Genomic DNA, 11443 nt, shown 5'->3' on the forward strand with positions numbered 1-11443 from the left:
TACCTTTTCAGATAACAATCCAATTCCCTCTTGAATGCCTCAGTTGAACCTGCCTCCACCACACTCTGAGGCAGTGCATTCCAGATCCTAATCACTCACTGCGTGTAAAAGTTTTTCCTCATGTCACTATTGCTTCTTTTGCCAATTGCCTTAAATCTGTGCCCTGTTGATCCCTCCACCAATGGGAGCAGTTTTTCCCTATCTACTCTCTTCTCCAGACAATCCAGGTAATTCAAATTCCTCAGCCTGGGAACCATTCTTGTGAACCTTTTCTGCAGTCTCTCGAATGACTTTACATCTTTCTTGAAGTGTGATGCCCCAGACCTGGACACAATACTCCAGTTGAGGCCAAACCAGTGTTCTGTGCAAGTTTAACATAACTTCCTTGATTTTTTACTTAATGCCCCTATTAATGAAACCTAGAACGCTGCATGCTCCATTAACCACTCTATCAACCTGTCCTGCCACCTTCAATGATTTATGCACATAGACACCCAGGTTCCTCTGGTCCTGCACCCCCTTTCAGAATTGGACCCTTTATTTTATATTGTTTCTCTGCATTCTTCCTACCAAAATGAATCACTTCACACTTATCTGCATTAAATTTCATCTGCCACTTGTCTGCCCATTCCACCAACCTGCCTATGGTCCTTTTGAAGTTCTACGCTATCCTCCTCATAGTTCACAATGATTCCACATTTTGTGTCATTCACAAATTTTGAATCTGTGCCCTGTACACCAAGGTCTAGGTCATTAGTATATATCAAGAACAGCAAGGGTCCTAACACCCACCCTTGGGGAACTCCGCTATAAACTTTCCTCGAGTCCAAAAAACATCCATTAACTATTGCTCTCTGTTTTCTGAAGGCTAATTTGTACCCATGTTGCTACTGTCCCTTTTATTCCATGAGCTATAACTTTGTTCACAAGACTGTTGTGTGGCACTTTATCAAATGCCTTTGGATGTTCATGTACACATCAACAGCATTGTCCTGATCAACTTTATCTGTTACCTCATCAAAAAACTCCAGCAAGTTAGTTAAACACAATTTGCCCTTCACAAATCCATGCTGGCATTCCCTAACTAACCCGCATTTGCCCCAGTGACTATTAGTTTTGTCCTGAATTATCATTTCCAGGAGCTTCCCCACCATAGAAGTTAAACTGACTGGTCTGTAGTTGTTTGGCTTATCTTTACACCTTTTTTGAACAAGGCTGTAACATTTGCAATTCTCCAGTCCTCTGGCATGAACATGCTGGAAGGTATGCTTCTCTCCCTCTGTACCACCATGAAATTGTCTAGGAGTGTTACTGGTGCTATAGAACTGTACCCCAGCAATCATCAGCAGCTTGAAAGGAGAATGGAAGGGAAAAAATAACAAATGAAACATCTGTTTAAAAAAAACTTGCTACCTTCCCCAGTTAGCAAGTCAGGAAACACTACAGGGAAATGAGTCTTTATTTAACATTGAGATAAAATGCAACATAATACAAAACATTAGAAAACCTGCAGACTGGCAGTTAAGTGGCTAATTAACTTTAACATAGATGATGATGAGGCAATGCACTTTGGTAGGAAAAACAGAAACATCACCTATACCTTAGAAAATAAGACACTGAATAGGGTATAATAGCAAAGGGATCGAGATAAATAAATCATTAAAAGCAGCAATGCACGTCAGCAAAGCAATTTAAAATGCTAACACAGCATTGGGATTTATTTCTAGGGGTACAGAATTCAAGTGTAGTAAAGTTATGTTAAATGTATAGAACCCTGGTTGTGTCACACTTTGAGTACTGCGTACAGTTCTGGCCTCCATTCCATAAAAAGGACATGGAAGCACTGCTGAAGGTGCAAAAATGATTTACAAGAGTGGTACCAGAACTCAGAGATTACAGCTATTGGGAAGGATTGAACAGGTTTTTTTTTTAAGGTGACGTGATAGGGGTCTTTAAAATTCTGGATTATACAGGGTAAAGGTGGAATGTTCCCATTTGTGGAAACATCCAAAATTACAAACCATAAATGCAAGATAGTTACTAATAAATGCAACAGGGAAACAGGGAGAAATTTCTTTACTCAAGTGGGTAGAATGTGGAACTCACTACCACAGGAAGTGATTGAAGAGAACAATTTAGATGCTTTCAAAAGGAAACCTGTTATCTCCACTGTTTCTTAAATAATTTAAACTTCTCCACTGTTTCTTAAATAATTTAAACTATCACTTAGGTCTCTTAAGGGGAGTCGAGGGTTGGGCAGAGCAGACCCGAAAGAGGAGTTGAGGTCTGGGACAGATCAGCTATGATCTTATTGAATGGAGGGACAGGCTTGAGGAGCTGAATGGCCTACCCCTGCTCCTTATGTAAACCCTTTAAAAATGGCAGGGGTGCCAGAGCATCTGCCCCCTCCACGTCATCGGGGGTGTTGGGGGTGTGGTCCACCCCGGCCATGTAAATGAGCCGCTGCAATCCGCGGAGTAAAAGCCACATGTGCAGACCACCATCTTAGAAGCTTGGAAATTCAGCCCATAATCTTTAGCGCCTGCCACAAACATTTCACCTTTGCCACCAATTCCATCCTCTTCCCCAAAATGTCTCAGCTTGAACATGACTATTTGCACACAGCAATGTGATAATGATCAGATAATCTGTGTTTAGCGATGTCAGTTGAGGACTGAATATTGGTCAGAACATCAGGGAAAATGCCCCTGCTCTCCTTCAAATTAATGCTATGGTATCTTTTATGTCCACCGGAAAGGGCAGACAGCGTCTAGGTTTAATGTCTTATCTGAAAGATGAACTATCTGAAAGGCACAAAATACCAGCCAAAACAGCATGAAACATTTCAAAATAAACAAAAATTTGAACAAAGTTTTTATTTTTTATTAGTACAGACTATGTTTTTATAAAAAGTCCAGGCGCTACTCAGTGGCTTTTGAAGAGCTACTGCTTCTGTAATAATGGTGATACTGAGGCTACAGTGAAGCCAGTGTAGAAACAGCTTCTCCTGATGGAATGGTCCTTCATATTTCTATACAGGATACAAAATAGGCAAGTTAAAAAATGTACAACTGCTACTTGTATTTAAATGGTGCTGTTAATGTAGAAAAATGTAGCCAAGATGCTTCACAAAAATGTATGGAAAAACAAACACGAGCCAAAGGGGAGAGATTAGGAGCGGTGACTAAAAGCTTGATCAAAGACGTGAGTTTTAAGCAGGAAAGGGAAGTAGAGGAACTTAGAGAGGGAATTCCAGGATGAGACAGGCAGCTGAAGTCTTGGCTATCATCAGTGGACTGAAAAGGAGAGGCGATACACAAAATGCCAGAGTCTGGGGAACAGAAAGTGCAGATGGTGTAGCGCAGGAGAAGATTAGAGGGAGCGGTAAGGCTAGAGAGAGATTTAAACACAGATTAAAAAACACAACCAACTAGTTTGGGTAAAAAAAGTTTGTTAGAGATGAGGCAAAAAAAGCACAATTCATTGAGTTCATCCACTACATCATTTTCCCAAGACTTTTTATTTTAAAAAAGAGCCTTACCTTTTGTTAGTACTGGCAATAATTTTTTAGAATCAGATACGTCTCTTTTTCCCTCCAATTATCTCCCTACTTATTCTAAAAGTGCTGACTTGCACTGAAGCACAGGCTCAAGACAATGGCAGCCCCTCAGTATGTCTTATGCAGCAATTTTTCATATAAAAGCCTGTGCTGTGTGTAGCCATTGGGACATCTGGCAGCAGAAGACATCACAGCCGAGTCTACATTTGCCCTACATTTGTAATTAGGAACATTATTTGTTCCAATCCCTACTCTTGAGGCACTGAGGCCAATTACTGCACTCTGCTGCTTAACAGATCAACTAACTCAAGCATGGACCTCAGCCAGTCTGGAGTGACTGGTTCAGGCCCTTACCAGGTGGTGGATTTACCAAATGAGTAATCAGTGCTGCATCATGCACTGTCCCCTTCTGAAAAGAAGACAGGCTCCTAGCCCCTTGCTCTTGTTACTTTATAACCAGGAGCCCTAGAGAAAAGGGGCAACCACCTCCAATTTGCTGCCCCTCTTGTCTCCAACCACCCCCCCCCCACCACCACCAATGAAGCAACAAGTCTGTTTCAGACATAAACGACAATATAGAGTGGCACTGGAATTCACATGAAGACTGCTATTTCCAAGAGGTCTGCTATTGTGAATGCAGATAATTCGAGTGTATTGGAGCTGGACACTTCTACCCACCTGCTCAGTGACACCCTCTCAGAGACACTGCCTGACAGTGACTGACAACAGGCTCACTACCATATCTCACTTTGTCCTACAGAGCTAGCATAAGATAGATTTACAGTGAAGAAAAAATAAAAAGCACATTTAGAAACAAAGCTGAATGCTCTTAACAGAAGCTGCTCCTTACCTCCCGCAGACTCCCTGCTGCCCTCATACGTAGATCCCAACCCAAAGCAAGAGGAAAAGTACTCCAAATCCCATAAAGAGAGAAGCTACTAGGGAAATCAGGAGCTCTTTGTAGATATCTCGTGTGTATTTTGTAGATGTTACCTCATATCTAATAAAACAATTCAGGAAAATTGGTTGGCAGTTGGATTTAATTTCTGCAGCTCAGGGCATGGGGGAAGTGACATACACCATGAGGAGTTATTATTGTACGCACTAAAAAATCTCCCCTTCACTGCCCATGGTATCCAAGATATGGTGTTTTATATGGACATGAGAATTATACCATGCAATACAGTGTATTATTCTGCTGCTAGGGACGGAGCAGCAACCTGGTCTGTGTCTTTAAAAGGTTTCTCTGTAGATCTGAGACATGCTTGTAAATTCCTGGCTCTTCAAGATCAGAAGAAACCAGTAATAACTGGCTCTTTCTCATGCAGAAATTTGCATGTGAAAGATGTGTCGCAAAGCATGAGCAGAAAGACATACAAGCACTCTACAAATCAAATCCCCAAAGCTCACAGGAATTCAATTCTTCTGCCTCTCCAATTTCCCCATCTCGCTTGGAGACATTGGTTCAGATTGGACCATGGTTCCGTAGGTCCTTAGCACCCTCCACTACCACGCTCTATTCTTCATGCAATCCTAGATACAATGTGGTAAAGCTATTCTGCCATGTAAAAAAAACCTGATCCAATCACCGGAGCCAACATGAGCACTTTCCAGGTATGGGACTGCTAACCATTCCCTTCCGTATCCCAAGATGCAGAGACCAAATGTAGCAGTCCCACTACTCTGATTGAGACCAGCTAGAGAGACTAGGAACCTTTCTGCTCTATATGACTCAGTAGTATAGGAGACACATTTATTCACAGAGCCATTCCATAAACTATTTACAATATTTTCAATTATATAAAAGCAAAATACTGCAGCATTTCTTGTTTTTATTTTATATTATACAATATTTTCAAACCTGGGTTCCTGAATATTTCAAAGGCCTTTCAAAAAAGTTTTGATAATATCTGCAACGGTAAAATTGGATTGATCATTGATGACGTGAGGGATATGATTGCTAGGGAATGGAATAATTTTCCCTTTTGTATTAAGCACTTCCAACAACAGCTTGTATTTATATAGTGCCTTTAAAATAACAAAACATCCCAAGGCACTTCACAGGAGCACTATCAACCAAAATGTGACACTGAACCACATAAGGCGATTTTGGGGCAGATGGCCAAAAGCTTGCAGCTGAAGGCATGATCACCAATGGTGGAGCAAATAAAATTGGGGATGCTCAAGAGGCCAGATTTAGATGAGCAGATATCTCGGAGGGTTCTGGGACTGGAGGAGTTTGCAGAGATAGGGAGGGCAAGGCAATGGAGCGATGTGAAAACAAAGATGAGAATTTTCAAATTGAGCCATTGCTTGACCAGGAGCCAGGGTAGGCCAGCGACTACAGGGGTGATGGGTGAACGGGACTTGACATGAGCAAGGAAACGGACAGTTTGAGTTTTGGATGACCTCCAGTTTACGGAGGATAGAATGTGGGAGACCAGCCAGGAACACATTGGAATAGTAAAGGCTAGAGGTAATGAAGGCATGAATGAGGGTTTCAGCAGCAACTGAGCTGAGAAAGGGGCAGAGTCCGGCAATGTTATGGAGGTGGAAATAGGCAGTCTTAGTGATGGTGTGGACGGGTGGCTGGAGCTCATCTCAGGGTCAAATATGACACCACGGTTGCAAACAGTCTGGTTCAGTGTCAGACTGTTGCCAGGGAGAGGGATGGGGTCAGTAGCTGGGCAGTGGAGCTTGTAACAGGGACCAAAGACAACGGTTTTGGTCTTCCCAGTATTTAAGTGGAGGAAATTTCTGTTCATCCAGTACTGGATATCAGACAAGCAGTTTGATAATTTAATATGAGTGGAGAAGTCGAGAGAGGTGGTGTTGAGGTAGAGCTAGATGTCATGAGCATACATGTGGAAAATGACGCTGTGTTTTCCAATGTCGTCAGGGTGCAGCATGTAAAGAAACAGCTGAGCTACAGCATAGGTTAGCTACAGAATAACCATTTCCCTAAAGTGACACAAAAACTGCCTTAACCACAACTTACTGTTCCCTATTGGTATAACACAAGCAGCCCTTCCATTCCAAGTGAAAGCTTGTGCCAAAGACTATCACCCATCAAAATAAGTGAGAGTACACTAAACACATTTCAACCAAGGGAAAATCTTCTGCCAATTCTCTGGGTTAGAACTGAACCTCAATCCTAGGGGTGAAAGGTGAATATATCACATCATCCAGTCCCCAAAATAATTCTTAACCAGTCACAGTCTAAAAAGGATACACAAAGAACCATGCAGTAAAGAACATTCCAATTGCAAGAAGAACCACTGTCAAGTGTGGGAAGACAGCAGGGTTGACTGGGCTTGTATATCTGGTCATAGCCTCCAGCTCCTGAAGAAAAACAAAAATGCACACTCAATTAATATACCACAGTAGTGGTACACAACACACTTGTGCTGGGGCATAGTTCCAAGCTTGCCATAATATTCAAACATCTTGTCCAAGTGGTCATTCTTCATGTATGAAACTAGACATTAAGTGGTGAGTAGGTCATTAAACTATGGAAATCATATACACATTTCTAGCAGGGGTCAAGGAATAGTGATCAGAAGTGTGTAGCCTAGTCCATTTTTCCTCCCAAGGATTGTAAGGCCACTTGCAACACCCACCTGCTGCTATTTTAATCTTTTTTAAACGGATTAATGAAAGGAGACTTGAAGAACTGTATTGCAAGGGTGTGTGGGCAATTCTGTGACAGTTGTAGAGGCCTGGGCTCAGTTCCTCTCCAACCACTAGCAGGTAACAGTGAAAACAAAGCAAAAAAAGTAATAAATCAAATTAAAAATAAGTGCTGTGCCACTACCTTTGTAAAGGTGAAGTCAGTTGTTATTGTATTAATGAGACTACTGCTTGTTAAAGTAACAGCGCCAGCAAACCTGAAAAATACTAATCATACTAAGTAAAGTGCAGCTCATGTGGAAGGCTCTGTTCCCTAGTGTTCAATATTGGTTATATTTGAGCAAGGAGTCTGTGGGGAACACATGCTCTGCATTAAAAAGTTGTTAATGATATCAAACATTCCTTTCGAAAGGGTAATGAAGCTGATGTGATGAGACTACCCCACAGGAGAAGGTCTCACACAATTGATTCAAATCAGGTGATTTTATACCCGACATCATCACCACAAGGACTTCAGTAAAGACACTTGGTCAGCATAACCCAACAACACAAGGAGGTCATTCTCCAAGTATTTTGTAGGACCAGAAGTTGCAGCAGAGCAACAGTCACGTGAAAAAAAGACTTACTATTAAGCAGGCTTTGAGAACATGACAGAGTGCAGCCAAGGAGCCTCAATTTATGAGGTAATCTGAGGTGAATCCACTTAACTCAAAGTTGGAAAGTGTCCAATAGCTAGAATACCACTGCAACAGTATATGTGTTGACTGGCAGAATACACATGGGGTTCAAAAAATTGGGTGCGCTAAGAAAGTGCAAGAGTTGAAGGATAAGGATTTAAAAGTGAATGCATTAGGAGGTCCATGTCGATCAGGAAGTAGGGGAGATAGGAGAGTTAGACATGCAGGACAGTGCAGGAAAGGCCACAGGCAGCTAATTTTTAGTGCAGTCTACAGAGGGTGCAAGCTGCAGCCAAGTAAGACATTGAAGAAACAGGACTTGGGGACAACAAAATGATTTCATCAGCAGTGGTGATGGATGGGATGTGGGGTTTTGAAGCTCAGCTCTGAATCAAACAAAACATCAAGCGGCCGGGGGCGGGGTAATTAAGTCAGCGAGCTAATCCTATGGCAGAGGCCAGAACGTGATGGCTCCTTCTCCGGCTCAGTGTCAATTATTAGCTGATTACACTTTTGTAAAGAACCTTGGTATATTTCCCACATTAAAGATCCTACATAAATATACATTGTTGTTGTTTGGGTTCTGCCTTCCTGATGTTCAACTGACTTCATACTCACTGGAAACTCTGAAGCTTCACAGTGTACATCACAGGTGATGTTCATAAGCAACATTAATAACAAACCCAAAATGTCACCTTTGCCCAAGTCCGAATCCAGATGGGGTGTGGATCAGGACCCCAATTTTGGATGTCTATTCACAAAAAAATTGATTTAAAATTAATGCCACCACATAGAGCTCCTCCTGCACCCAGTCCAAAACCAGATGGAACATGCATTTTGAAATGGCTGCATTCATACATGTGATAAAAGCCCAAACATATATGAATGTGGTACCAAACACAGTGAATGTGGTACCATTATTCAAGAAGGGTAGCAGGGATAAACCAGGTAATTATAAGCCGGTGAGTCTACTGGAAAAAATTCTGAGAGACAGGATTAATCTCCACCTGGAGAGGCAGGGATTAATCAAGGATTAGAAAAACAGAAAATAGGAACAGGAGTAGGCTATTCGGCCCTTCGAGCCCGCTCCGCCATTCATTATGATCATGGCTGATCATCCAACTCAGTAGCCTGTTCCCACTTTCGCCCCATACCCTTTGAACAGTTTAGACTCAAGAGCTATAACTAACTCCTTGAAAACATACAATGTATTGGCCTCAACTGCTTTGTGTGGTAGTGAATTCCACAGGCTCACCACTCTCTGGGTGAAGAAATTTCTCCTCATTTCAGTCCTGAAAGGTTTACTATGACCCCTGGTTCTGGACTCCCCCACCATCGGGAACATCCTTCCTGCACCTACCCTGTCAAGTCCTGTTAGAATTTTATAGGTTTCTATGAGATCCCCCCTCACTCTTCTGAACTCCAGCAAATATAATCCTAACTGACTCAATCTCTCCTCATACGTCAGTCCCACCATCCCGGGAATCAGTCTGGTAAACCTTCGCTGCACTCCCTCTACAGCAAGAGCATCCTTCCTCAGATAAGGAGACCAAAACTGCACACAATATTTCAGGTGTGGCCTCACCAAGGCCCTGTCAGCATGGCTTTGTCAGGGGGAGATCATGCCTAACAAACTTAATTGAATTTTTCGAGAAGGTAACTAGATGTGTAATGAGGGTAAAGCAGTTGACTTAGTCTACATGGACTTCAGTAAGGCTTTTGATAAGGTCGCGCATGAGAAATTGGTTAAGAAGGTAAGAGCCCATGGGATAAAAACAAGAAATGCTGGAACCACTCAGCAGGTCTGGCAGCATCTGTGGAAAGAGAAGCAGAGTTAACGTTTCGGGTCAGTGACCCTTCATCGGAACCATGGGAACCAGGGCAATTTGGGAAATTGGCTGTCATTGGGAAAATTATTAAGGAAGAAATAACAGAACAATTAGAAAAACATAATGCAATCAGAGCCCCGCTCGGACTACTGGGCCACAGAGCCCCGCCCGGACTACTGGGCCACGTCCCAATACTATCCCATACCCTCACCACCGGCTACTGCCCCTCGGGCCCCCGCTCACCATCTTTTCTCTCTTTCAGGCCACGTCTCCACGGCGGAAGATGCGTCACTCACGATGCGTCTCGGTCGCACTGCATTCTGGGAACTGTAGTCACTCCTTTTCACTTGATTTGCTTCTCGTTTTCTTTCTCACTCTGAATTATAGACACTTCCGCGCGGAGCATTTCAATATTTTGTAAATACAGCGAAAGCCAACTGCGGCCAGCAAACGGTATTTATCACTCCGCGTTTCGGTGGACAACTACAATTCCCATGGGTCATTGGGGTTGCCGCTCATGCGCATCCACAATATCTAGGTCTTTGTTACATGGATAGGTGGAGCCTCCCACTGAAACAGAGAGGCGGAAAAACAGTGTAAAACCTATAATATCAGTGCAGTGCTCCTGCATAGGAGACAGCTTCCAGTTTGGTGGCTGATGTGGATTTACTAAAGTGGCACGGATTTGAAGATGATCAGAGAATTTTCCTGGTGTCTACCTTCTCTCCATCAAGACTCGAAAGCAGATTAATAATAAAAGCAAAATACTGCGGATGCTGGAAACCTGAAATAAAAACAAGAAATGCTGGAACCACTCAGCAGTTAATGTACATGTGTATTAACATATTGTTTGCCTTTGCTCCATGACATTTTGGTCAGCTATGTGGCCTTGTCCAATCTACACCTTCTGCTTTGTTATCTCTTGCTCCACCCTCACCTCACTTGCTTATAACCTGTGACATTTCTAATATTTGTCAGTTCCGAAGAAGGGTCACTGACCGGAAACGTTAACTCTGCTTCTCTATCCACAGATGCTGCCAGACCTGTTGAGTGGTTCCTGAAAGCAGATTAATTGATCATTGCTCTGGTTATGGTATATGGGATCTTGCTGTGTGCAAAATGGCTGCCTACACAATAAAAACCATTGCATTTTGAATGAGGGGGAGGTGGTGGTGTAGTGGTATTGTCACTGGACTAGTAACCCAAAGACTCAGGGGACATGGGTTCAAATCCCACCATGGCAGAAAATGAAGTGGCCCAGCATGCCACTCAGTTGTATCAAACCACTACAAAGTCAATAAGGAATGAAACCGGACCTCGGCAACAGAAACGGCAACGGCAAACCCAGTCCTCCTTACAAACATCTGGGGGCTTGTGCCAAAGTTGGGAAAGCTGTCCCACAGACTAGTCAAGCATAGACAACCTGACATAGTCATACTCACAGAATCATACCTTATAGGTAATGTCCCAGACATCACCATCCCTGGGTATGTCCTGTCCCACTGGCAGGACAGACCCAGCAGAGGTGGCGGGCACAATGGTATACAGTCAGGAAGGAGTCCTCAACATCAACTCTGGATCCCATGAAGCCTCATGGCATCAGGTCAAACATGGGCAAGGAAACCTCCTGCTGATTACCATCTACTGCCCTCCCTCAGTTGATGAATCAGTACTCCTCTATGTTGAACACCACTTAGAGGAAGCACTGAGGGTGGCAACGGTGCAGAATGTACTCTGGCTGGGGGACT

The 11443-nt window shown here is 43.0% G+C and overlaps 1 protein-coding gene across 1 annotated transcript; it reads right to left on the bottom strand.

The window, feature by feature from the left end:
* Positions 1-2861: 2861 nt before the first annotated feature.
* On the bottom strand, positions 2862-10037 carry tmem258 (transmembrane protein 258). Its single transcript, XM_068046170.1, has 4 exons — positions 9939-10037; positions 6792-6901; positions 4410-4559; positions 2862-3031 (listed from the first exon to the last, which is right to left on the bottom strand). The coding sequence occupies exons 1-3, from the start codon at positions 9939-9941 to the stop codon at positions 4433-4435; spliced, it is 240 nt and encodes a 79-aa protein (XP_067902271.1). The 5' UTR covers positions 9942-10037; the 3' UTR covers positions 2862-3031; positions 4410-4432.
* Positions 10038-11443: the final 1406 nt, after the last annotated feature.

Source organism: Heterodontus francisci, chromosome 14 (genome assembly GCF_036365525.1).
Source record: "Heterodontus francisci isolate sHetFra1 chromosome 14, sHetFra1.hap1, whole genome shotgun sequence".
NCBI lineage: Eukaryota > Metazoa > Chordata > Chondrichthyes > Heterodontiformes > Heterodontidae > Heterodontus > Heterodontus francisci.

Coding starts and splice junctions, on each gene's coding strand:
- tmem258 (XM_068046170.1), bottom strand. Junction 4,560..6,791: donor TTTACTGCATGGTTCTTTGT/GTATCCTTTTTA, acceptor TTGTTTTATTAG/ATATGAGGTAACATCTACAA.